Raw genomic sequence first — 27897 nt, forward strand, 5'->3', positions numbered from 1 at the left:
TGAAGTATCAGGACGTGTCAGAGGGTAAAAATCAGAGCAAAGCCACTATTACAAATGTTTAATTTGTGCATTCATGATGGGCAACAAATGGCTGCAGTAATCTCTTTTACACCGGGGGGGACAGCAACAGTTGGGATTGAGTATTGGTGTACCATCCATTACATTTTCATCTGTTCTGGCAACAACATGCACAAGCAAAGAATAAAAAAAAAAACTTTGTACAATCTATTTTCATCATTAAGAAACGTAGATAATTAAAAACTATTGATAAAATTAGTGCTTTCAGCTTAACTGTGTACATACAGTATGTATATATAATATACCCTGCCCTCCCCTGTAGTGATTCCTTTCAACAGGTCTCCAACATTTGAGTCAGTTTATGGAAAACATGCAAAGTGACAAAGTCCTCTGCTGATTCCACAGAAAATTAAACTGATCACAGAACAGTCTGGGAGGCTTTTCAATGGCAATTTAACAGAATCAGTTTAGTATGATAACAAATAAACTGCTCAGCCCCAACGACAAACAAGTTTCTCTTTTTTGCCCTTTTGCCTTGGCACCACTCTCAGTCCAACAATTGGATTTGTTTTTTTCTTTAACCATGAGGAGTTGTTGGTCTGCTGCTTCCAGAGGGACAGGATCAGTTTGGTTTCGGTAGCTTTTGAACTGTCACGTTAGTGTTCAAACTTTGATTGAGGTAACAAGAAAAAATTGCTTCAAATACATTACAACTGGCTATTCACTGAGGAACAAAAAGAAAAATAACTTTCATTGATCTTTACTCTGACAATGTAATTCATTTAATGTTAAAGTTAGATTTTATTGCTCCAATCACAGGGCTGCACCTACACCTGAACTGAGATCAGCTGAAAGTCATCCTCAATGTAGCCACTAGAGGGCATTGAACAGACGATAATATAAAAAATTTTGCATTATTTTTCCAGATAAGTCATTGATGGTTATTTAATAGATGGAGTAAGACTGGGTGGACTGTTAACTGAAGCTAGTGTATCAGTATTTTGGTGTGGGTTGTGGTCAAAGATCAGGCCCCTAACCATGGAGATGTGTAGTGTCAAGACTGATTTAGATTTCAAGTGAAGAAGCAGCAGTAGTAGTCAGGATGTTAGTTGCAGTTGACTGTTCAGTGATGATGCTTTGAGCATTTGTGGTTCACTGAACAGCACTTTGAGTCATGATGGTGGCAGAACTTTACAGTGAGATAAAATGTCCTAAAGCTGTGGCGAGCGCTTCGTAAATAAGGAAAACACAACAATAAAATACATGACTGAATATAACCTGTACAGATCAAAACAACTGACGACGGTGGCCGAATAACATGATTGTGATGAAGTCGTCTTCTCAGAGTTCATACGAAAAAACATTCTCAGTGGTCAGACAATGGACACGGCGACGTGTGCAGGAGAAAAAAAAAGCATCTCCCTACTCCTTCACTCTCAAACAACAGAGTTCATTTGTTTTCTTTTTCTTTAAAAAAAAAAGTTCTTCATGTGGATTAAAAAAATAAGTGGGGGTCCTCAGGAGGCTTCTGGACTTTTCTTCTCAATGGCACAGAGTTTTACCCGAAGGCTCGGAGAGCCGCGTCTGCTCCTCTTCCTCAACATGGAAAGTTTTAAAATCATGTGACAGTCATCGCTGTGTTGGTTGGTTCACAGTGTGTGTGTCTGTATTTGTGTAGACGAGGGTGCGGGGTCACGTGGAGCTAACACCAGTCAGCAATGTAATCAAAGTCAGAGAACATGTTCTGCTCCTCGGAGCACAGCACTCGGGGTTCTCTGGGCGGGGTTAAGATCGGAGCCTCTGAGGTAAATTCATCATCGAAGTTGCTAACATCGTTGGCGCCCTGAATGGTCGGCACGAATGGCGGCTTCACCTTCTTGGACAACAGTCCGTTCCAATCCATGTTCTGCAACAAAACAAAAAGATAGAGTTTACATCTTCTTAGAAAGGGAAAGTTTGAAACAAGCTTTAGATAAGAAGTTTGATACCACTCTCATAACTCCGTCAAACGAGAAGCTACTGCTAGGTTAGCTTAGCATAATGACTGGAAACAGGGGGGTCAGCTAGCTTGAATATGGGATTGCATTCTTGGTTTTGTTGCTTACCCTGAAGAATAGATGTTTCTTAACCTCCTCTGCGTCCTTTTCTCCTGCTCCCAGTCGTCTTTCTGGACTTCTCCTCAAAAGCTGAAGCCGAGAGGAAGCAGAACTCATTGTATAAATATCAAACAAGAGACATTTTCTAAGAATAAATAATCCACTAAAACTTTGCCAACTACTCATTTGTTTTGAACATGGTCCTCTCCGACTGATTTCTTGGTCTATGTATGTACCCACCCTTCTCATGATGGAGATGGCCTCTGTCGAGAGGAATCGTGGGTAGCGGACTTCGTCATTGACGATGCTGTCAAACACCTCCTCCTCATCGTCACCAGGGAAGGGCGACTGCAAAGACACGTGCCAAGTTGAAAAAATATGAGCATTTGACAACAGCTGCTTCATGTACATCATTAACACTGTGTATGTGAACATGCACTCACCTCCCCAACCAGCATCTCAAATATAAGGACGCCCAGCCCCCACCAGTCGACTGCGCGGGTGTACGATGTTTCAGTCAGAACCTCTGGAGCCAGAAACTCCGGTGTGCCACAAAATGTGCTGGTGCGATCCCTGAAACCCATTCCTGAAAACACAACAGTCCGACGTATAAAGGAGCAGCTCTCCTCAGAATAAATCACTCTCTGCCTTTTCTTCTCCTATTGTGTTGAGGTTATTCAGGCTGCTAGTTTTACAGACATTTTAAAGCTTTGTTTTATTAGTCAGAAGAAACTTTTGCAATCTTTTAGTCTGAAGTTCAAATACAAAGCTTTCAACATAACGTGGTTTTATATTTTACCTTCTTTGCAAAGCCCAAAGTCGGCGATCTTCACATAACCCTCTGTGTCCAGGAGCAGGTTATCCAGCTTCAAATCTCTGCAAATTCAAACAAAATCGGATTTCTTTTTTTTAAAACCTGTTTGCCGCTTGCAGATTATGGACTATTTTATGTGACTTATTTTAAACTACTCACCTGTACACAATCTTGTGTTCATGCAAGAACTGTAATCCCAATACGACACAGGCAGCATAAAACCTGCAAAGATACAAAAGAAACCGAATGCCATGAGTTTATGCCAGAGACGGAGATGGAAACGTCGCTTGTACAGAATCTGATTGAGTTCACTCACACAGCCCTGGGCTCAGCGAAAACATCAGCGTGGATGTGCATCATCAGGTCGCCTCCCGCTGCATACTCCATGACAAAACAAACGTGCTCCTGCGTCTGGAAACACGCAAACAAGTTGACCAGGAACGGGTGTCGGACGCAGTTGACCGTTTCAAAAATCCTTTTCTCGCACATCAGACTGACAAAGAGGAAAGATAAAGAATTGAATTACAATCTCGTTTTTTTTTCACATTAACAACTTTCAGTATGCACGTAAGTATTCAGTTTGTAAACGCTTACCTGTCCACCTCATCGCGAGCCACGATGTCTCCTTTCTTCAGAGCTTTGATGGCAAACATCTCTCCGGTGCTTTTGTATTCGGCTAACAACACCTGAAGAGGCGGAGGAAAGGAACACTTCAGGAAAACTTCATTCAAGCTTTTTGTCTGCTTTTTATCTGAAAGACTATTGCTCAACATAAATCCATCAGTCAACTGATAATGATACTGATGATATCAAGGATGGTGTTGATGTTGAATCAAATGTTCATGATGATGACGAAAAAAAACTTGTATTCTACACACCCTGGCAACTAACTGAATTTATTTCCTCCTTTCTATATATATATATATATATATATATTATTATTATTATTATTATTTTTTTTTTTTACCTAATATGCCTACATTTTAAGATTTATTTTGGGGGCTTTTTGTGCCTTTTCTTTGAAAGTTAGGACAGTGGATACAGTCGGAAATCAGGGAGCGAGAGAGAGGGAAATGACATGCGGGAAAGGAGCCACAGGCCGGATTCACCACCAGCGCCCCCATATGCCAGCATTTGAAAGTTCTATCTGCTAATATGTGTATTTGATGCTTTGGGTTGTTGTAATATCTAATAGTAACTTTAGTGTATTTGGGCTCAGACTGTGTGTAAGACATAACAACCAACGTCAAAGGAAGACTCCTTCAGCTCTGGATAACTACAGCTGGGATTGTTCCTACTGTGTTGAACTTATGTAGACAGAAGAATGAATTATTGTTGCTGTGGCATGCTGACACACCTTTCCAAAGTGTCCACGACCGAGGACGGCCACGCATTTGAAGTCCTTGAGACTGAAGTGAAACTGCTCTTCATCCCTGGAAAACAATCAAGTTTACATTAGTATCCAATATTTATGAGCTCAAAGAGAGGCTTGTAAATTCACTGCATAACCAGCCTAGAGCAGAAAATATGACAATATGGGGATTTACAGGCAGGGGGCAGTGTTTACAGCCGTGTTAATGTTGCAGCTCCACTCACATTTGGCATGCCTGCACATTAGAGCTCAATAGTGTCAAGAGCTGGAACAAAACAATGAACTCAGCTTCAAGGTAAACATGGGTTTTTTAAAATCTTTTTGCGCTTCCCCTCAGACTCACAGTTTGAAAATCAGAGAGCAGAATTTATTTTATTCTTTCAGTAAACATTTTTCTTTAGCTGGTGCATCATAACAGCAGTCAAAGTCCTCACCCTCGTCAATTCATCTCTTTGTTTGGCGTTACTGTAAAAGGCTGTTAAAGAGGCACAAACACAGCAGACACATGGCTCTCTAACCTTATCTCCGAGTCTTTCTGGATGGAGATCAGCTCCAGGTCGGGATGCTGGATCTCGTGCTCCACCACTCTGTCCAGGTCTGGCTTCACCGCTATGCTATTTCTCTTGTTCAAGAAGTCGAAGGAGGCGAGGGCATCCTGCAGAGAGGGAACACACAGCAGGAGGAGAGAAAAGTTTTTGAAAAAGGGAAAAAAAAAAAAGGGGAAAGATCAAATAAATGGACTTGTTTAGCTATTTTCTAGTCTTCTGACAACTCAAAGTGCTTTTACACCGCAGGTCACACCGACCCATTCACACACTGATGACAGAGGCTGCTATGTGAAGTGTCCATCGGTTTTTATTAACTAATCCATTCATTCACATTCACACGCTGCTGTGTGGAGCTACTTGGGGTTAAGCGTCTTGCCCAAGTCTGATGAAGAGTATGTTGGCTTGTTGTTGGTGAATAAACCCTTTGCTTCTTCATACCTATTTGTTTTTCGGACCCAGCACCCCCTTATGGATTTGTGTGTGTTTTTTGGGGGGGGGGGTTTCATTGCCCAAGGACAAATCAACATGTGGCAGCAGGAGTTGGGGATCAAACCCCCAACTTTAGGGTTGAGAGACAACCGACTCTACCACTGAGCCACAGCTGCCCTGTCACTGTGGGAAAGTAAAGTAATATGTGCTATGACGCGATCATTTTCACATTTACGCTCTGATAATCACAGGTCCTTGAGGCAGACGGCCCAGGATCAGCTCAGACCCTCTGCACTTTGCAGCATGTCATTCCACTCTCTCTAACCCAGGTTTCCTACTCTAACCACGGGTCCTCTGCAAAAGCCCCCCCAAAAAGCCCTTTGTCATCAGTGCTATGGCCATACTGTTCATAAAACTCTTAGCGAGCATGAAGCAGTACATAGGAATGGTTTATTTATAAAAAGATTTATTTAGATTTATAAAATACGGAATATAAGTCGCACTGGTATATAAGACGCACCCTGTTTTGAAGGTCTCTTAAAGAGAAAAAAAAACTTGAAACTGTTTTCCTGCGTGACGATTTATATTGTGTTCAGCATGTCTACAACGTGCAGTTTCTGTACAGCTGTGTCGCTCTTTTAGTTCCGTCTGTTTTCAATTTCGTGAGTTTGCGCTCCTACTAGCTACAGTACGGCAGTTGTGCTCTCAGCCTGCTGCAGGGAAAGTTGTGACTTGTGAGGCACAGACCTGCTAGCTTATGAGTCCTTCTGCCCGACTCCGCTGGTCACTCTTTAACTTTAATATAGGACTCTTTCAATCAAAAGAGCACTCCACAAGGTTTATTTACGGAACAATATACCACCGTTACTGTAAATGCACGATTATGACCTCGTGAGGGAGAAAAGATGTGGAAAAAAGTCACACAGCCAGGTCTGGTCTGTGTCACCGTCTTTCCCAGCACAGCGTGCACTCAACTTTCAATACACAATGAATGGGGAAGGGTTTTTAAATCACGTCAGGTCGCAGTGCTAGGGGCTGCTGCCCCGCTGTAATGACGCCGTGTGTTTCAGTATTTTGTACTGGTATATTTGGTCGCACCGGTGTATAAGACGCAGCCAACTTTTCAGATGAAAAAATAGGTATTAAAAGTGCGTCTTATACACCGGATTTCACGGTACATTTAATTGAAAGAAAGTGTCCAAGACATATTTGTTTTTTTAAACCTCACTGAACAAGATCCAGTCAAGTCATTTATGAAGCACGCTGAGTATTTATTGGCAGCCATGTTTCTTAAGCAGTTTGTTGTCCTCTACCTGCAATTATGTGAAGTGTTTCCTTAACAATATCAGCGTCTCCTTCATCACTGTACCTGGACCTCCTCTTTGTCAGGCAGCTGGCCTTGCACCAGAGGTTCTCGGTTGTCATCGGGTACTGGGTAGTGTTTGGGTCCTGGGGTGGGCTCTTTGTCAAAGTCCAGCTTGGTCACCAGTGGGTCGCTGCGTATCGACAGGGGAACACAAAGATTTTTTTAAGCATGTCATCCGTTTAATGACATTTGGATATCGGCAGTCCATGTTGTTCAGTATGTGAGTACCTGCTGGGTGTGGGAGATCCAGGCAGACTGCTGGGCCCGGTATCAGCCACCTGAGGGCTGAATGAGTTGGTGCTAACGGTCGGTATGGCTCTTCTCACCAGGCGGCCCCACGTGGCTATATTGATGTTCATCTGAGGGGCTCGCAGAAAGGTTTTACCTGATAACAAGGAGGCAGACACCAGACAGGGAGATAAAGAGCGAACACATGGAAGATATGTTAATGTTACCAATTAAGCTTTGGTTTTCATTGGCATGTGTGAGTGGAAATCACAATTCACCTTGCTGCTTCGAGAAAATCTTCTTTTGTCTTTGCAGCTTTGGTCTTCTCTCGATGACAGGATTGAAAAACGTTACCTAAAGTGGAAAAACAAAAATTTAGACAACATAGTAAACAGTCAGTACATTGTGTAAAAGATCAAAGTCAATTGTTTGACTTCACATGCAGCATGTCTGATTTCCAGATTTCCACTTCCAAACATTGCAAACAGGGATTTAACATTACAGCATGGATCAACACGGATAAGTGAAAAGTGTGTGTGTGTGTGTGTGTACCTCAGCAAACAGCATCCCCTGTGGCTCCAGGTATAGACACATCCCATGACGCTGGTTGTCCAGGAAGTCCTCCAGCCTCAGGAACTTGACAGCGCACAGCGAACGCCAATCCCGCCAGTAGACCGAGATCTCCAGCTCACGAGACTACAGGACAGGACACACAAACAAATGTCAAACACAACACCAAGTGTACAGCACAGATGTAGGTCAATGGCACAAGTAGGGTTGGGCGATATAACGATCTTAGATCGTGAAGGATTTTAACGTGCTGACGATCTGCCAAAGCAGAGAGATCGTAGAACCAGGCTAACGTGTTTATTCTATCATGCTGCAGTTTATGCTCCGACACAGACACATCTCCCCCTCTTTTGCTCCGCAGCGGTGAAAACGAAAACGAAACTTAAAAGTAGCCTAAAGTCCGCAAAAACAACTCCATCCCGGTTATATGCAATTGTTGTGATATTTTCTCAAACCGACACGCTGTGAGCAACAGTTAACTTATCTGCAGTAGTGTCCTGAATAGTTTGCACAGTTAAGTTTACATCTCGGATAGTGACACAAGAAACTCTAAACGAGCCGGAGAGGCGTTCAGTCTGCAGAGAGATAGACAGAGCGGAGCTCAGACAGACAGTCAGTGATGAGCGATATAACCCCGGTGTTTAAAATGTTGCTGTCGGTGTTTTCTGCTCTCTCTGGGTTTTTAAAAGTTACTATCAAGCTTCTCCACCCGAACCTCACCTGTTGTGATAACTGAATTTATAGGGATTACACTAAACAACGTTACAAAGCAGCAGGCAGGTGAGAGTGAGTAACCATGGTGACTGTCTGTCTGTCAATCAACAATGTCCCGCCCCCTCTATGAATTAAACTCTTCTTTCAGGAAAACTTACTTTGATCATGTGTCACAGAATGAACACATTCTGTATTATGTTTGATTATATATAAACTAAACTAAAGTTAGTCCAATGATGTCATAAAAAACAACAAAGGCTGCAGAGCCTGTATGAAGCTACAGCTATAGGAACTCTGCAGGGCTAAAATAGAACAGAAACACAAGAACTTGAAGTCTACATGTTTTTAAATGAATGCATCCCGATGAACACAAAAAGAGGAGACACAACTAAATCATAATTTCAAAGTGGTGAGGAAAACCTTCAAATTGTGCATAAATATTGATCAAATTGAGGGAAAGACATTTCTGTTGCTAAAGATGTTCTGGGTGAGACCTCCAGACGTCCTACAAAGATGTTTTTCAAATAGATTAAACTTGTCAGCACAGTTTTTGTGCATTTAAAAACATTATACAGGAAAATAGTTTTGGTTGAACTGGTCAGTAACTTACAAATTTGTCTAAAGATCAGTATGAAAGAAATTGTGATAAAATCGTGATTTTGCAAAAAAGAAAACGTGATATGATATTTTTCCCATATCGCCCACCTCTAGGCACAAGTGTGAATGTGTTTTTTTTTTTTACCCGGTCCAGCTCCAATGTAAACTTCTGGTCCCAGGCCTGGTTGCTGACCAACTTCCAGCTTGTCTGGCCGACTACCGTGTTGTCGAGCTTCAACACGGCACTGATCTCATCTGAGGACACACAATGTCCTGATTGTGACCAGTGATAGTGGGCAGTCTAACATGTATATCATGGTCCAGCTGTAGTTCGTTGGTAACTTAAGTAAAGCTCAATGAAATCACAGAATAGCTTTTCAATCTTCTTGATCAACATTGACTTATTTCCAGACAGTGTACGAGCTCAGGCGGACTTACTGGAAAGCTCCTCGCTCTTTGTCAGGTTACGTGAGCTCACACCACGGTTTCGGTTGGCTCGGCTGATGAAGGACGATCTTGTCTCGCTGGGGCTCCAGCCCGGCAGTGGGACAGATGCAGCTTTAGAACGACCAGGGACATTTTCCAGAAGGTCTTGACAGCCCATGAGCCTGACATCCAACGTGCCTGGAAGGAGGAGGAGACGATACACATCCATGAGTCAAACGGTCTGCCTCTTCTTTAAAGATGTTCTGCTGTCCTTACTTGCACATTTTACATAGAATAATCTATCAGGCAGGGGTTGACATTAAGTTAAATTCCTGTTTATTCACCATGCTGGTAACTGTAAGAGTCTACTAAATCTGATTGATATGAATAAGAGGATGTGATAGAGCTGGAATTGTTATGATTACCTTTCTCTGTGAGAAACTCTTCATCCTTAGATCTTTACTTTAGGAGATCTCTTAAGGGCTAAGATGCTTTGTGAATAACTTTTATCTTTACCAGGATCTAGTCTTAACTTTAAGGGGAAATTTAGCTGCAGCGTGTTCCAGCTCCTCCAGCTGTCTGTCACTGTGGCCGAAACTCTTCTCCGTTCTGTTTTCGTCATGCCCTGCTGTCACTCTCGACTCTTCCGGTGATTTTTTCCTTTGAATGCTGATTTAAGCTCGGCTTTTGTCGGGATCTGATGGTTTTAAAACCGTTTTACCAAACGTGGTTTATATCAGAGAAAACCTGCGCTAACATCTGTGTGCGAGTGTACAATTTGAGAGTAGCGAGCGTGCTCGTGGGAGGGACAGCAGTAAAGCCGTCGGCTGCCTTTCAACTATGACACACATGCACGCACACTAGCGCTTGATACGTTGATGCTGTAGCAGTTATTAGCATGACGTTTAAAAAATAATTACTGATAAAACACCGGTTTGAGAGGATACCGCTGTGAAATTGAGAACGTGTTACAGTCTTTTTTTTTTCCCCCAGGCAGTATTTTAACTGGCCCGGACTGTCAATCATTCATCTGGGCCAGCGGGCCAGTTATAATGTTGAGCCCTGAATAAGGGGATGGTTATTATGATGGTTTGACTTACCTAGCAGGAAAAAAAAATGACTTACACATTGAAAAATAATCTGAACCCAAAATGTCTCCTCAGAGCAACTCAGATCTAGATTTTGAAATGTGCCAACATTTTAAAGCCATGTGACAAAAACGTTGTTTTGGAGGCAAAACAAGGAGAAAGAGAAGAAATCGTACAAGTTTACTGTGGGATTTGTTAAAGACAGAAACAAGTATAGCTCCCAGGGTTTTTGTTTTGTTTGTTAGAAAATAATCTTAATTCTTTTGACAGCACAGGTCAAAATACATCATCCACAATACACAGCTAAACAAAAAATCCTTTGAAATAGAGGGAATAAAGAATTATTTTCCCCCAGAACACCTCACCTTCAGACATTAAAGGTTATTGAGAAGACAGAAGGGGTTTGAATGTCACAAGAAGCCGTTATGAGATGAATGTTAATAAAGGTTAATAACAGTCACTGTGTCTTGAGTCCAGTTACCTGTGAGCGCGGCGGGCTTGGTCACGGTGCTGTACTGGTTCTGTGTGGAGATGATGCTGGATCTGGGACTGAGGGCCGGTGAGGACAGCAGAGACAGCTCTTCGATGATGCTGATGCTGCGAGGATGGTTTTTAGGCAGCTCGTTGAGGCGTTGCTCCAAAGAATATCTCAGGAGGTCGAGCTTCTGACTGGACTCATTGAAACGAGCCTGGGCCTGGAGGGAGGACGAGAAGAGGGTGGAAAAAAAAAATCAGAGGAGGAAATATGTTGGAATAGATTGGAATGAAAAAACACACTGATTACACAGTCCAGTTTACTCGACAGGAGCACAGCAGCAGGGCAGGGATTAGTTTCAGTTACAATCCAAAGGGGGTAGAAGATGTGGATTTTACATGAACAGAAACCTGCTTACATGCACACCACAGACACATCTACCTCTGAATGTGCTCTTTTCTCTGTGACCTTTCCCGTTCCCAGGAGCTTCATGACGTTCTTGGCTCCTTCGGCCACAGCAGACTCTATCTTCGCGTGGTGACAAAGCTCCTCCACCCGAAGGTCCAGCGGGCTGATTATGGGCTTGTCTGGAGTGCAAGGCAGGACAAGATTTATTACTTTACAATAAGACATTTGGGAATATTCTGTCTGTTGTGAAGTTCCTCCTCAAACCTTGACATATTGTAGAATTAGAATGCAAGCTGGGGCTCACCCATCACATCATTACTCTCGAAGCTCAGCTCGCTGGCCTGGCTGGCCTTGAGAATCTGCATCCTGATGAACTCGATCTTCGTCTTGCTGTCCTGAAGCATCTGCTGGGCGGTTGCTAGCAACTTACGATCCTACAAACAGCAATGGAAATGAATTACTAATTTTGTAATGCAGGATTAACTGAATTAAATCCCACTTTGATATATGTATACACACCCTTTACTTCCAATACTTCTACTTCAAAGTAAAGAACAACCAGGAAGCAACAACTACATGGACATCATCCTTCGTCACTTATTGTGTTTTGTTGTTGTATCCAAAACAGCCATGGTGCCGGTTCATGCCCTTAATAGGAGCTAAAGCCCAAGTGACCACATGGAAAATCTTATCCATGAAAAAAAAGGTGGAATCTCATTGTGGGTTGTAATTGCTGACCCTCAAATACACATAAACACACACACACACACACACAGTTAGTGAAGTAAGCAAACTCCACCCAGAATTCCTCTGAAGTTTAAATCCTGGATGTCGCGGCTGCGTTCAGGAAAGACCTCCGTCAAGAAGGCATTTCCTCTCTGACATCATGACAGGAATACTTCCAACTGGAAGGTGCCTCTGTCTGTCTGACATGTGGAGGTGACCTACAAAACACTGTCACTCCCCAACACTGCATTTACTGTACTTTAGTTACCTGCTGAGGTCCTGCATGAAACATTCTTGTGTTTTCTTGTATATTATTAAAAAGGACCGTATGTTTATTCTACTTTACAACTAAACATGACATAAACTTCAACAAGCAGACAATTATTAAACAGAAGCCATATCAGAGCAAATTTCCGTCACAAAGTTTTAAGGACAATTTGTGGACTTCATGCTGGGGTGTAGCAACGGGTTAATAAACTGAGGTGTACGGGTAAAAAGTTGTTTTAAAGTCAGATATGTTCAAAGCAAATCATTTCATATGCTTTGATGTCAAAGCAATCCTTACTTCTTGGCAAAGGGGCAGTGATATTCTGGACAGTTTCCTGCACTCAGACCACAGTTTGAAGTGTGCAAATAACAAATTGTTATTTGTACTGTTATTAAGCTAACCTCCTGGAAGCTGTAGCTTCACACAACAAACACGATTCAGTGGTACTGATGACTCGCTTTGAAAGGGAAAAAAAAAAGGTCATTCCCCAAACAACAAATTGTTTATTAAGGATTTATTTTTCGCATGTAACTTAACTTACATCTCAAACATCCACAGAGACACACCTAAAGAATAGTTGTTACTGTGGTAATAACTGATGGGGATCTCAGTAAATTAAATCAAATAAATGAATAAATGAGGCAGTATACTACTCGCAGAGTGCAGATGACTCTACTGAAACTTTACACTCCACTTAACCTTCCACTACAAAGTGGCTTCAATTACCACAGACACAACGGACCTCGATGGGCATCAGCAGCTCTCAGTGCTCCAGCTGTTATTAGTCCCGCTGACTTCACACACAGACACACATCCCAACTAAATTACAGTGTTTCTCTCTGAGCATTAGAGGAGCCGCAGAGAGCCCAAGAGCTCTGTGAACAAACAGCAATGCATGACACACAGTACGTGTCAGCGCCTTCTCATGTTTCCCTCTCCCCTACAGGGAGGCTGCAACAAGCAAATCCTACATGCACCATTCCACCATCTGCAGACTGAGAACCAGTTTTAAACTAGGAATGATTACTACAGTTTTGATGTGGTTAAGACTACGGTAGCTTTAAAAATAAATACGCTAATAAGAATGATTAATTGTGACTCTGGAAATCCTTAAAACACGGTTTTATAAAGCCTAATTTCCACAAAGCGGTCTGGCTTGGTTCAGTACAGTTTGGAACAGTAAACCTGATCTTGCTTGCGTTTCAACAGCCAACGAACCCTTACTTGGTACGCGGGGTGTAACCAGGATGGCGATAGACGCGTACGCCACATAAGAGTGTGACACCATAGCAACATGACATCGTGTAGCCCGCCGATAAATTCAACGAAGAACCCAATACTGCAAACTAAGGGCAACAATAAAGGACCTGCACCTCCTCTTCACTAATGATCCCTAAGAAGGTCTGCACCTCCCAGGTCGTCCACGGAGCGGTGCTACGAGCTGACATTATCCACAAAAAAAACCAAAAAAAACAACAGCCTTCAATTTACTCTCTCAAAATCCAGTGTATTTCTAAACATGGCGTGTTCACGAAAGTGGTGATTCTTTTGACCAATCAACAGACAGTATGTCTAGCTCCCCCCTTTAGGGTTGGATTGGTATGCTTTGCACCACAAACAGAAGGGAAGCAAAAAAAGTAGGACGATATGGATCAGTTATTTTGATACCATTCCCACATTTTGACAAAGACAACGTCAATAAATGTTTATATTATTTATTTATTATTTCCGCTTGGTGGAAAATGAGCTAAAGTCTGTCCTGACTTTGTTCTCAGCTAAATCAGTATATAAACATATACTTTTTAAATGTATTTATTTTACCTTACTGTTATTAATGTATGCAAAGTCTAAGGTTGAGATAGATCGTAGTTGATAGAGGACTTAAAATCCAAAAAGGTAATGAGCTAAGAGAAAGTGGAAAGTGAGCACATATTTATAAAAAATAAAGTTGCCAGTAGTCCTGATTGTTCAGGATGTTTGTTTTCAGTGCACTGATCCAAAGTTAAACCAGAAAGTTGTTTCATAAACTGTTGCTGTTTGTTTAAGTCCGAATTTGTTCATCCTTAGTTTCTCTTCTGATTGACTTTTTAAAAAAGGGTTTTGTGATGTGTATTATTGTGTCCCACTGTCTAACATGACCCTCCTCAAACCCAAACAGTCATGTGACCCCTCCCCCGTGCTGACTCTTACCTTGGAGGGTCCGTTGGAGTACATCAGAATCATGTTCTCTGCTCCCTGTTTGACCTTGAGCTCGATGTCATTCTGTCTTTTCAGGGCGGCCAGGCGGCTGCTGCTTGTGCACATTCTCACCTCACTGTTGGGGGTATCTGGGGTCAAAGGGCATTCTGGGTAATGAGAAAAAAAAAAGTAGTAAGAGTCATCCTCTTATGGCCCTCAGGAAAAAGCACAGATATACGGACTCTGCATGTGCTACCAGAGTTTGTCACAAAGATACACTGACTGTAAATAGTCACTCAGCATGTAAGTGCTATTTTTGGCTGCCTGCCCTTTTGAAGTAAGCTAAACAGTGAAGCAGCTCAGTGAAATGAGCAATCACTGCTTACAATAACATGTCAGGTAGCAGCTTCAGAAGTCGCTAAATGAATCCAGACAGGGCTGCTGTTAAGTTCAGCTCAAACAGTTCTTCCAGTCAATAACATTTAGATTTTACAGGAAGCAGACTTTCAGACCGGTAAACTGTGTCAGAGTGACACTTTTCATTAGACCAGATGTGTCTTTTTTAAACTCCTTTTTTCCAAACACAGACCATAAAAACATGTGATCAAACAAATAAAAGGTATTAAAAAAAAAAAAAAAAAAAAAATCACCAAACCAACTAAAAATAATGGAATTAGATTTGTTATGATGCTTTGATTTCATGTTTTCTCATTGGCTCTCACCTAATTTCTTTTCAAAAGTTTGACAGCAGAGGGAAACCCTGCAGCCAACTCTATTCAAAGAAACTGGGAACAAAACACTAAAAACAAGTGTGAACTTGCAGATAACTACTACAGCTACAGTGACATAACTGTGCATGCAAATACTGTATGAACGCCGCTGACAATGACACAATCAGAGCAACGTCAATCTTATTTTTGGGAACACAGCTTTTCAACGCACAACTTAAAAACCAGAGTGATGCTCGACACGTTCATATTTAGGCTTTTTAAGTTACTCACGCATCACTCACACACAAAATGTGACAACAAGAACGATGTCTTATAACCCCTGACCACAATTCTGGGAGATGAACTCATTGTTTTGTTGTCTTGTCTGAACACGAAAAGGTGCAGAGAAAACCCCTCAACAGGGATCACACACACACACACACACACACACACACACACACACACACACACACACACACACACACACACACACACACACACACACACACACACACACACACACACACACACACACACACACACACACACACACACACACACACACACACACACACACACACACACACACACACACACACACACACACACACACACACACACACACACGAAGTGGGCAAAAAACCTGCCTAACCTCTCCTGACTTGACTTGCTAGTTCAGTTTCTGTATGTCGTAAAGTGTCACTTTAGAAAAGTCCCAGAAAGAGACACAACACAGTTCCACCCAATCCAAAACAAAGCCATAAAAAAAAATGTTTGAACTCCAACAGAAAACATGAAAATAGACAGTTTTCCCCGAAGTGTAACGTCTGACTGAGATCACTAAAACGTGTGAGCAAAATCAGTTATTCTGCCAAACACTGATAGCAGCAGGCGAGACTCTGATTCATTCCCTCTGAATGTCTGAAGATTTATTTGAACACCTGCGGGGCACAGGCGAAAAGGAAGCATGTGATTCTTTGAACTGAAAGTTTTAAATGATTCATCTAATGACCCTTAATGAGCTGAGAGCTTCGATGCAGAGGCTTCTGAGGAGGAAAGGGAGGATGTTCACTCTCCCCAGGCAAAGAGCTAGATGGGACAATCACAGTGGACACTTGAACGCTGAGTTGTGAAGCAACATGTACATTGAACATGGGCTCGGGGCAAAACTGACATTAACGTTTTTATTGCATAATAAAAAGAGTTTGCGGCGTCACTGCGAGTGCACAAAGACGAGTTAAGGTCAGCGTCATGAGAAAGAGAAACACATGCGTAAGTGCTGCTTATGTCATCCAGACTACGTGGGGTTTCCTCTCTGCGTAGGAGGGGTTTAGTTTTGTCAAGGTCGCATCGAGCCAAGAATTCAAGCACCCGGCGGCCCCTCCCTCTCGGCGTGGTTCAGCCTACGCTGGGCCAGAGGACCAGATACTGAGCTACTGAATAGCTGCAGGGCTGATGTCACTGCTGGATAGATGACAAGGGGAACCCTCCCTCAGACTAACCCCATGTGTGTCCGAAGAGAAGGCAATAAGGAACATGCTAACAATCTTATTACATCATCATTCAGAAAAACTGGACCCAAAAGTGGAGTGGGCGGTTCAGATATAATATGAGGACTGGCAGGAGAGCATCTTTGGACTTGAACTCTTCGGGAAAGTCTCTTCTTGAATGAGGTCATATGTGACAGAGTGACCTGCCTGGTGACCTCGTGTCAGGGCTGCGGCTGCTCTGAGACGCCGCCTGAGAGCGACTCTGTCCACGTCTCTTCAAGAGAGTGACGGACTATAACCTCGACGTCTTTACTCCCTCGTGTAACAAACTACAGATAAAGCAACTTTCAGGAAGCAATTGTCCTCTCACAATTAACAAAATGTGTGTCACGACTGAGAGTTTAGCTGCCCTCAGCCCCCTCGCCATCAATTTGCAATAGGCAGCGACATTCCGCTGGCGTCACGTCTCTTAAAAATAAAGTCCTTGTTCATTAGATAAGGAGTCAGGCTAAATTTGTTCCCACGTAAGATAAACCCTTACCGAGACAACTTCCCTCCCCTCCCCAAGCTCGCGCACACATACCGTCCTCAACTTCCTAAGGTCAACTGAACCAGGGGGATGTGATGCTAACTCGCAGACAAATGCCATTCCTTCTCTTCCTGAATTCACCTGCACACTCGCCTCCAACAACACACGACACTTATGAGGCAAATACTGTAACAAAACATCATTGAACACACACTGCTGTTGTGGTCTAACTCTCTCCTAATTCCATTGTTGTGGACAAACGCACAGGAGCGGGCTTTCAACAGCCTCGGAGGGGAACAATCGTCAGCTCATTGTAGCCGTCGGTGGAATGTGGAATGTAACAATGTCAGCCTCTGGAGAGTGAGTCACCTCCAAACACTCAATGAGCTCTGTGTGTTTGTGAGCTCATATAGGTGACACAGTGTAGCCGAACGTATTATATAGTGATATCTTGTGTTTAAACAAAACCAGTATTTAGGAGTGAACAAGGTGATAATGGAAATGGCAATAATTGGAAGGCTATTTTGTAACAATCCCAGCTTAACTTAAGAAAAAGAAATAAAAGAAATACTGTAGAAAACTCATGCAACCAAGGACACCTGCTTTTCAGCTGCCAATTAAAATCAGCTGTATGAGGAAACCAACCTTATTATGCTCAGAAAAAGCTGTTCAATATTCACAGATGTAGTTGTATAGATATATTATTAAAGCGATTACTAATCCCCTTGGGAAGGTTCCCCCATCTGAATTTCCCTGAAGGAACCTTCCCAAGGGATTAATAAAGTTCCTATCTATCTATACAAATCCTCATCTAGATTTGTCCCCTTACTGACGTTTTCCATTGCCCGCGATATCAAAATGAAAATTAAGCAGACCTACAGTATGGAAAATCTAATTCATGAGAATGAGATGGGGGGGGAGAGTTGACCTCCGACAACTAAAACACACAGTTCAAACGTCTGGGGCCAAAAATGTAAGAAATGAAAAGATAGTTAGTTAGTGTTTAACAGAACAATGATAATCACTCCTCCATCACTGTCGAGGAGTGAAGGGATATAAAAGCAGTCGTTTGGCTAACCCTACAGTTAGCCCTGAAATCAACTAACATGATAGCGTAATAGCAAACGACGACAACGTCATATTATGTGTTTTTGTTTAGTGCGGGGGTCAGCAGTAGCTCAGTCTGTAGGGACTTGGGTTGGGACCTGGAGTGTTCCAAGTCCCGGTGCGGACCAAATCTGGAAATTTGTCTGACAGCTCCCAGTTCAACTCCTTAGGAATTGCCCTCACACTCTGCGTGTCCACAGGATCCTGTTTGTGCATGTGTGTGTATTTCAGCCTGTGTGTGCAGCATGTTCAACAACAGAGTGTATAATTGAATTTCCCCTTGCTGGATTAATAAAGCATATCTTCTTTCTGTTATTACCAGCTGTTATTACCACTTGACTGTTTATCTAATCTTCTGTGGCTACATCGACGTCCGTTACCTAGCAGCTCTTCGGGGTCTTTGACCACGATGTGGGCGTTGAGCTCTTGCAGCTCCTGGTGAAGCTCCTCAACCTTCTTGTTGGATTTTTTCAGCATGTTGTCGACATACGCCAGGCTTTTCTTGTCTGTAGTGACCTGAAGAGAGCAGAGAGGAGGAGACTTGAGGAAATCTGATGATTGACTATGAAGATTTAAAACTCCATGATGGTGGTTTAGTGGTCATGGGGAGAGATTATTCAGCTGGTGAAAAAGGTTGTGAAATGTCCTTATGAAAGATATTCTAAGAGCTTTTTTTCCCAGATAAGACTATATTTTAACAGCCGAGAGTTTCAAACACATCAAAAAGGCAGAAAGGGTTCAACTATAGATCATATCGTTTGACTAACGGGAACGGAGGACCAATGTTATTTGTAAGACTGACCGTGCTCAGTGCTCAAAGTCAGGATATTAGTCTCTTACATGTTGACAGATTTCTTCTTCTTTCTGTTTTACGAAATATATCTCAGAGAAACCCAACACGATGGCGAGGAATACCAAATAATGGAGAGAAAGACTTTCAAACTAAAATCAGCCATTTTACCTTTCGTAGGTTTTCCGCTCCTTCTTTTATCTTCAGCTCCTTGCGGATCTCCCGCCGGATCTGCTCCTTGATCTCGTCCAGCTTCTGTTGGACCATGGTGTCGGACAGGTCCAGGTTGTGTCCTAGACCCAGTCTCTCCGCCACCATCTGGCCCCTGGTATCCCCCTGCAGAGACAGAAGAGGAGGATGAAGAAGAGGAGGTGAGGGGAAGAATGTGATTTAAAGGAAGTCAGCAAGAGAGAAGGAGGAGGAGGAGGAGGAGGAGGAGGAGGAAAATAAGCAAGCAGGCAAAAAGAGGAGGAGAGGACATACCAGGGTCAGTAACCTCGTCAACAAAAAGGCCGTGCAGACAGTGTTTAACAGGCTACACTCTCAACAATAAGAACAGCTACACCTTCAATATTTCCCAACAGCTTGAGCTACTGCCTCAAAACAGAACGCATGTAATTCCATTTTGTCATGAACGGTGAGGAAGCTGTAGAAAACTCAGGAAGAGCAACAGTAATGGTTTCAGCCCAGCAGTTAATGTGGTCCTCATAGTAATCAGTGAGATTCTCTTCCCCCTATCAAACAGGTCAATAATGATGATGTTTTTATTAATGCTACATTTGCTCTGTGCCGTTTTTTTTATGTGACCACCTCCTTCGAAACAAACCTGATTCAGTCTCTTACTGTTGACTCCTTGCAAGCATTGGCAAGCATCTTTTGGCAGCGCACCAGTTGTTTATCGACTCAGCTGTAACCGGCTAGTTGTCTTAGCCAGGCTAGTCGAGCTCAAAAGGACAGAGATTAGAGTCAAACTGAATGTCGTCCAACTGAAGACGAGTATGTTTGTGGAAACAACAGACATACAAGCTCAAGCTGAAGCTGTTCAGAGATCATCCACAGGGAAGGGTCTTTGACGGAGTACCAACAATGTTTACTTCATTAAGATACATGATACAAAAAAAAAGACTTTATTCTTTCAGGGGTTTTTTTCCTACTTGACTGCACAATACCAAACTGAGACCCAGAAACGTGTGAGGTGCTGTACATACTGTTCAGTGAATTTTGTGTACTGCTACATCCTTACAGAGGTTTCAAGCAAAAAAGGGGCAAAACATGTGTCATCAAGTCCAACCAATGTCGGGTATGTCTGCAAACATTTTAAACATGCCTTTTACTATGGCATCACCAGAACGTGACGATAAGCGGGAACAAGTACAAGCCCCTCTCCTGATAGCGTTCAGAAAGCCTCTCACTGCAAATAAACACCTGCTGAAGAAAGAACTAATGCTGGAGAATGTATCCTGCACATATACAGGTAAGTCTTCACCTGTGCATTTCAGTCAGTCTGTCTGTTGTGCCTGTCCTCTATAAATGAGCACAAGCTTCCTTTTGTTCAGGACTTACCATCAGGTCGGAGTCTAAGATGGAGAATTAGCCACATTTGTGCTATTTATTTGGGTTTTGTCACTATGCCACTATTTGATTAACTGTTGACGTTACCAAAAAAATAAAAACAAAAACAGAACTAATGCTGGTTTTTTCCCTGCAGTTTAAGTACAACATTTTGTTTAAACGTTCACCACAAATATTAACAAGTTTAAATAAAATAAACGCAGCACCAGTGACACCACCTTCAATGCTCTGAAAATCATCTCGCCACCTGTCAGCATTTAGAGACTCCTGCAGCGTGCCCAGACTATCAAAGGGTCAAGCTGTGGTGTGTTTTGAACTTGGGCCAGTCTGTGTGCGTGTTGTTTTACCGCTGCTGTCACTCAACATTTACCTGCATCCTTAAAGCCGTCACCAGTACTAAAGAGGGATTAGAATAGACTTCCTGAATGGCTTCAGCTTTAAAGTTTAACATCTATTCAGTGCTGCGCTGGTGAAAACTGTGACTATTCAAGCATTACTGTGAAGAATCTGTTTATTCCTTTCAAGTTCTTCACTTTAAAAACATCTTATTTCACATTTCAAGTTGTAAAACATTCTTTCAATTACATAACGTGGTTACAACTATTAAACCACACTGTATAATCTGAACCTGTGAGTAACTGCTTAAAAACAGGCTTAAGATTATTTGATTAGTAATGCAAAAGCATGGTGGTTATAAAACATCTGTCACCTCAGATGTTTTGGAAATATCTTCAGTGCAAAGGGGACCAACCTCAAATTCACCGTCTGCAGCTCCAGATAACAGAAGTAACAAAATCAGTCAAATGTATTGGTTGAACCAGATTCCACTGCCCTTTGAGTCTGAGCCACAACGGTGTAGTGGCAATGAGCTTACTCTCTAAATAAAAGAAGGGCATAATGAGATGTGGAAAACAGCCCATCACACTGACAACCACAGGGTCTGTTTTGCATTCAAGCCATCGTTTACTTTACCACCGCAAGTTATGGGTTCAAATCCGCCCACCATTAAATATTACAACCGCTTCAGCTGATTTCAAAAGGAAAGCTCAAGACAATTAAGCAAAACCTCTAAGACAATATTTCTGCCTTACCATCGCTTCATCGCTCTCATCCAACTCCATCACTAGATCAGTTGAACAAACCAGTCCACGCATGTTCTGCTGCCTGACTAAACTGTCATAACATGAACTCCGCTGAAGTTCGACCGTCGAGTAAAAGCAAAGATATCCACAAAAGGTTTAGGCAACGCCACAGCTGATAGAGCCGCCGTCCATAGCCACGCTCATTCACGCAGCTAGCGTCTGCTTCTCTCTCATTTTGCAAGCTCTCTCCCCACAGACCATTGACATCAACAGGGAGGATAAACTGTCCAAGCAGCGACAGCCAAATCCCTCTTAGCTTTAACGTTGTGAGGTCAGAGCGGCCCAGAATGGGACCTAATCTCACTCCAGGGAGAGGACTGAGTCTAAAATTAACCCAGGTTCAAAACAAAACACTGGCTGTCCATTGTGCCCCCCCCCCCCCCCCCACACTCACAAAACCATTCAAGTCTGAGAGTAGATAAAGATGAAGTTTGAGGTTGAGTAACACTGTAACACAAAGCTAAATATACTCAGTAGTATTATTCATGCAGTGGCTAGAGATGATCTAGACAGGGGACCTGGATAAACTTTACGTTGATAACAACAATGATAACTTATTGGATATTTCCACCCGAGATAGACAGAACTACCTTTAACAAAGCAGAAACAGTGACACATGTCAGATTACACAGCTGCCATGAGAGGAAGGTGAATTTCTTCTTTAAAGAGACAGAAAGGACTAAATGGAACAAAAAGTAGCGACAGTAATTCAGGCCTGTACAATATGAGAAGAAAGTGCAATGTGTGATTACATTGTGCAGTATTGCAGCATTCATCGCCCGATATTTAGGGGCTTATATTCCTTTATTGTATAAGAAGAAGAGTGGATAGATCTGAAACAGGGATGACAGATTGGGGAACGATACACGGCAAAGATGGCAAGTCTGAGTCGAACTGGGGCTGCACACTTCTGAGGATTCTATCCCCTGTACACGCGTCATAACCGCTAAGGCTATCTGGCACCCCAAGAGACAATGATGATTGATATGAAACTCCTTTGTTGTTTAGGCTAATTTTTAATATCCTGGTGAATTTGTTTTGAAGAGGAGGATACCTCTGTGGATAATTCTGCTGCTCCTAAGTCCTCATGGACGGTTAACTCTGAAGGAATCCTAACCCCTAAACAAAAGCAAGCTCGGCTAAAGTTAGCAGCAGCTCTGCTAGCAGTTCATCCTGACAGCCTCTGCCTATTGAAGAGACTAAATAGGGATTTTTTATGACGTCAAATTGTGTTTTCACTTGTGTCAATGGTTTCAATTATCTTTAAAAAAAATCAACTGATAAACAACTGGAACCCTTTTTTCCCCCCCCAATACTGTAAGTGTAAGTGATGGCTTATCTGGTTTGTTCAGGTCCCTTTTATAGTCGGGATCCTGCCCAACCTGGTAACATCAGAAACCTGTGATGAATATTTGGACTGATCGACAAAGAAAAAAGCTTTTTGAAAGGAAGAAGCTGCACAAGGATCCAAGGCTCTGTCTGGACACCTCAGATTTACAGTAACCTAGAGGAAAACTGAAATCATCCTCTGGGCTTCTGGCAGATAGATTTATGTTTATGTGGGGAAAACCTTCATAGGTAAGATAAATTATTTCCATGGGCTCAGTCATACTCTCGCCCAACCCTCATGAATGCTCCCACCCCCCCCTCCTCCTCTATAGGTGCTCACTTCAGAGGAAACTATAGTTTGCACACATCCTGGTCCAGAGGCTCATTGGTGACTCATAGGTTAAACGGAGGTCACCAACTCCTGGAAGTGCAAGAATTTCTGTGTGAGGGGGAGAAGCCAATCTTGTCTTCTGCTCAATGCCTTGCAAAACTTGTTTGCAGTGTAGCCGTTTGCCCAGCGTGGTTAAAGGACAGCGTGAGGACACCCAAAATGGGCTATTTTACTGCACAACAATGCAAGGAAATCCATGAAAGGCCAATCAGATAAGGTGGAAATAAATCAGGCGGTAGACCCAGAAAGTCTGAGCTTTAAATTAAGATCAAACACAGAAAGTATATCCAGAGAAAAGAGGAAAGGGCGCTCTCTTTTGTAACACTGGCTGCTGCTCTCTGGGTACAATACTTCTGTGGATTGCTCTTTTTACCTGTAAGGCCCTTATCATTTATTGCTGCTTGAATGTATTGCCTTGTCGGGGGAGTGACGCTGCACCAGGACTCAGGACTTATTAGGTTCAAAGACGAGTGAGGGAGGAATTGTAAGCAAATGTTTCCACTCTTACCGCAATGCATACAGATTTTGATGGATGGAGGGAGCTTGTTCTTGTCAGTGTGGCTCGGCTGCTAGCTGCTTAGTGAAATGTTTAAGGCTAACAACAAATGAAAAGCATTTCTAAAACCTTTGAGCTTCATGTTAAGTTCGATATTCAAAAGAAATATTATTTGCTGAATATGATTTATAGAAAAAGGGGCATTTGATCCCCCAAAAAACTAAAACATTATAGCTGAAGTTATGTGAATTGCCATCTAGGACCCTTATTTGATAAAGTTAAAAAATACATATTCCTATAGAGGTGTAAAGCAACTGTTCTGTGTAAACATCTTGAGCGTGTAAAAGAGCTCTTCTTGGGCCTGAGACATGAAAAGAAACTGTGAGGTTAAAGCAAACATTAGGTCTAGGCCTCAAGTGTAAGAAGGTTAACTCGCTCTTTAAGCCTGAAAGCTCCTGCAGCAAGAGCTCCATTCACACAATGGGACAATGGAAAAGTTGAGGGCACTATCCAGGCTCAAGCTTTAAATACTGAACCCTTTCCATTTCTGCACGAGGCCTATCTCAGCCTACAACCTGACACCCTGCTGTCTCACCCCCGCAGCTGGCTGCAGAGTGTTGGCCACAGCCCCGGTGCTCCGATGCCCACCAGAAATAGCAACACAGGCTAATAAACGCAGATCCTTCAAAACGCAGCCTTCACACCGGCATGAGACATATCCCACACTGTGACAAACTATAGGTAATGTCTCACACTTCAGGGCTATGTTAATGGACAGTAAGATAAGTGTAAGAAAATTAATTAAACGCTGAATGTAACAGAGCGGAAAAGTGTATTACAATAACTGTAACTATTTGTCATTGACAAGAAACATAATCCATAAAGAGTAAAGAGTCCCAAACACAGAGAGAGAGTTTTTTTAAAGGGTAATTCAGAGGCAGTGAGCATCCCAGCTCGAACAGAGGGGTCAGTTTGACTTTCCACTTGAGTGCCCACAAAATGACTGGGTGTCAAGAACACAAAATGAGTTTTTTTTACTTTTAACAAAGCTCAGTGGAAAGGCACCACAGATCATTTTATACTTGACTTCTTATTGAAATAGTCTTTCAGTTAATGTTAACTGTCTCTGTATCATTACATTTAAGCAATTACATTTCCCTTTTAAACCTTATTGATATATCATTAGAATTAGATAATATTTTGAAAGCTGTCCACCTTGAAATAAGCTAAGCAACCTAGCAGCAGCTCAGCTAGCAGCCCCTCCATATGCTGTGATTTTCAACATTAAAATTCTTTATTTTGTTTTTGATGATTTAAAAATGTTAAAATATAAGTTTAGAAAATCGAGAAAAAAGAAAATACAAAAAAAAATTTGGGGGGGGAACCAAATAATGATGGTACACTACAGATCCATACCTCTTAAACAGATCTTTAAATTAATATAGTTCATTCAGTCAAGCCAATTGATGACTTTATATAAATATATTACTGAATTAATGGGATCTCATATCAGTAAAGGGTGTCAATATCCAGTTATGTTCAATATTCAAGAATAGAAACAGGTGGTCTTGCCCTCTGTTATAAGACACAGTTGAATTTGGTCTGCTATGAAAACATAACAGCGTAAGCGAGTGTAGAAAGAACTGCTCATGGCTGAGACATCTTTTCATGGCACTGTGTACAATAAAGACACTTTATGATCCAGCTGGTTCACCCAAGCACCTGTTGCTTCAGTGATCAGTTTCAGCCTGTGCAAGCCCCAGCAATCAAATGAACAAGAAACATTCAAACGTATACTCATCAAAAAAAAAAAAAAAGTGTTTTTGTTATTTGCTGTAATCTTTTCCCTCCACCAATACTCCCGGTGAATATGAGTAATAATGTATAAGTAATCAGACCTGTCTTAGATAACAGAGGCAGAGACGAAGCAGAGATTGATTTAGTGTTAAACGTGATTAAATAAATGTCGTGGATGATTTCAGGTCTTTGGACGCTATCTTAAATAAATAGGAAAAGATTTATTTGCAGTATGACGTCACTCAAGTGAAACCACATTGATCAGTGAGTCATGGCTGTTCATGGGAGAATGATGAGACTACGATTGTAAAGCTTGAAACATGTACTTAATCTTTCGTTTAATATGAAAACGTTGCATTTGAACGTAAGAATATTGATCTGCCTTGTGTTAACGCTGCCGGTGACATGCTGAGTTCATCCGGTGTGTAACGAGTTTGAAAAACATGAAAACTATCAAAACCAGTGAACACTAGCTCCTCACAAACTATGAAAATAGGTTTAACATTTACAACACTTTTTTTTTTTTATTAATAACCACAGTCCATTAATAGTTCAGTGCTGGGTAACTTGACGTGAGGCTACAGTCATGTACGATAACGTTTAACAAACTTTATTTCACAGGTATTAGAACTTTTACATGTTTAACACTGACGTCACGTCGCGGTACATCAAACAACACAGCAGCGTCTCGGATACAACTTGGGATACATTGAGATACAATATTGCATATTTGAGAAGAAGTAACTTTAGATAATTGTTTCCCAGGCCTCAATCCATGGATAATTCCCAGACAACCCTGTGGGATCTTACAGAGGCCGTTCCCTATTTTTCATACATCACCATGAACACGCAGCCACTGAACTTCAACGGAATAAAACCGTGCGCTAACTTATAATTGAACCCTTGGAGAAAGTTTGCGCACTTTTCGAAACAGTTGTCAACTTTTCCTACCTGCACGGAATCGGCGGCCATCTTGGTTTTTAGCCTTTGAATCAAATCCTACGGGGAGAGAGGAGGGGAGGTGGGACTCCAAAAACAAGCCTTGTTTTAAGTTTCCCTCTCTGGCGACGAAAAGAAGTGACTATTTGACCAAATCATCGGTCATCTCGGGTACACGGGGACTCCCATGTCGTCTTCACACTTCATGGATGCGGTCACACCGACCTAGAAGGGTCCTGGAGGGCGGACTGGTGATCATAAATAAGAGAGTGGAGGCATGAATGTGTCCCAGAGCAGTTGGAGAAAGAGGCGGTGGTTACAGTGGGAGAGTCCGCCCAGAGGAGCTGCTGCTGCTGCTGCTGCTGCTCACTTACTACACACGTCACACAAAACTTCATAAAATATCACTTTACTTCTTTTATTCTTCTTTTTTTTGGCAGACTGGACGCATCCCCGAGACTTTACCTCATGCTGATAACCAAATACATGTAACATTTAATATTCAGTCTATGCTAAAAACACAAAACAATAAAAGCTTGTCAGTTATTAATATTTAAGTATGTGTGAAAACGAAGAAATGTTTAAATTAAGATAAGATAAGATATATTTTATTCATCCCAGCAGGGAAATGTAGGTGTTCCAGCAGCCGGCATACATACAAACACACAACACATATATATACATGCATATCCCACCCATACAAAAAACACATGAGCCCACAATGCATAGCCAGGACTCATAGATAACAGTACAAAATACTAGCTCTGCCAGTGCATAGTATGATAGATAAATAAAGAATTATGATTTTTTTTTTTTTTTTTAAAAGCAGCCAAGTGTGCAAAATACAGTTTGATATATGCAGCTCAGGCTAAAGTTTTTAAAAAAGCCTACAGATGGAGATTTCAATCCTTTGTAGGAGTGGTATAAGGTATACCACAGGTACGAGTAAGCCAGTTCTATTTTTTTTTTTTTTTTACTTTTATTTAACCAGGTATTTTTTTATTTTACCTTTATTTTACCAGGTAATTAACCCATTGACATCAAGATCTCTTTCACAAAGGTGCACTTTCCAAAAGGTGCAGCAGCAGCAGCAGCAGCACGCATCCAAATAAATATTACATGATTAAGAAACAGTTTACAAACAATACGTTTGTAATTTACAGCAGAAAATGTAAGTAATGTATCAATAAATAATAAAATCACTCATTGGCATATGCGGTTCAGCTCCTGCTCCACCATGAACTATAATGGAGTATATAATAAGGCATTGGGATTCTATATGTT

At 41.9% G+C, this 27897-nt stretch overlaps 1 protein-coding gene across 2 annotated transcripts; it reads right to left on the reverse strand.

Annotated features, from left to right (window-relative positions):
* Nucleotides 1-43: 43 nt before the first annotated feature.
* pkn2a (protein kinase N2a) lies at nucleotides 44-26929 on the reverse strand. Of its 2 annotated transcripts, none has more exons than XM_020649281.3 (23): nucleotides 26626-26929; nucleotides 19119-19283; nucleotides 18538-18673; nucleotides 14334-14488; nucleotides 11454-11583; nucleotides 11183-11328; nucleotides 10748-10961; nucleotides 9191-9376; nucleotides 8898-9007; nucleotides 7424-7567; nucleotides 7150-7225; nucleotides 6872-7028; nucleotides 6647-6773; nucleotides 4819-4955; nucleotides 4286-4361; nucleotides 3523-3614; nucleotides 3245-3421; nucleotides 3088-3150; nucleotides 2914-2990; nucleotides 2558-2700; nucleotides 2355-2462; nucleotides 2124-2204; nucleotides 44-1924 (listed from the first exon to the last, which is right to left on the reverse strand). In XM_020649281.3, the coding sequence occupies exons 1-23, from the start codon at nucleotides 26644-26646 to the stop codon at nucleotides 1721-1723; spliced, it is 2925 nt and encodes a 974-aa protein (XP_020504937.2). In that variant the 5' UTR covers nucleotides 26647-26929; the 3' UTR covers nucleotides 44-1720. The 2 variants fall into 2 exon arrangements, with proteins under 2 accessions (XP_020504937.2, XP_065809891.1); XM_065953819.1 differs by lacking the exon at nucleotides 26626-26929 and adding an exon at nucleotides 21611-21841.
* Nucleotides 26930-27897: the final 968 nt, after the last annotated feature.

This window comes from Labrus bergylta, chromosome 4, assembly GCF_963930695.1.
Source record: "Labrus bergylta chromosome 4, fLabBer1.1, whole genome shotgun sequence".
Lineage (NCBI taxonomy): Eukaryota > Metazoa > Chordata > Actinopteri > Labriformes > Labridae > Labrus > Labrus bergylta.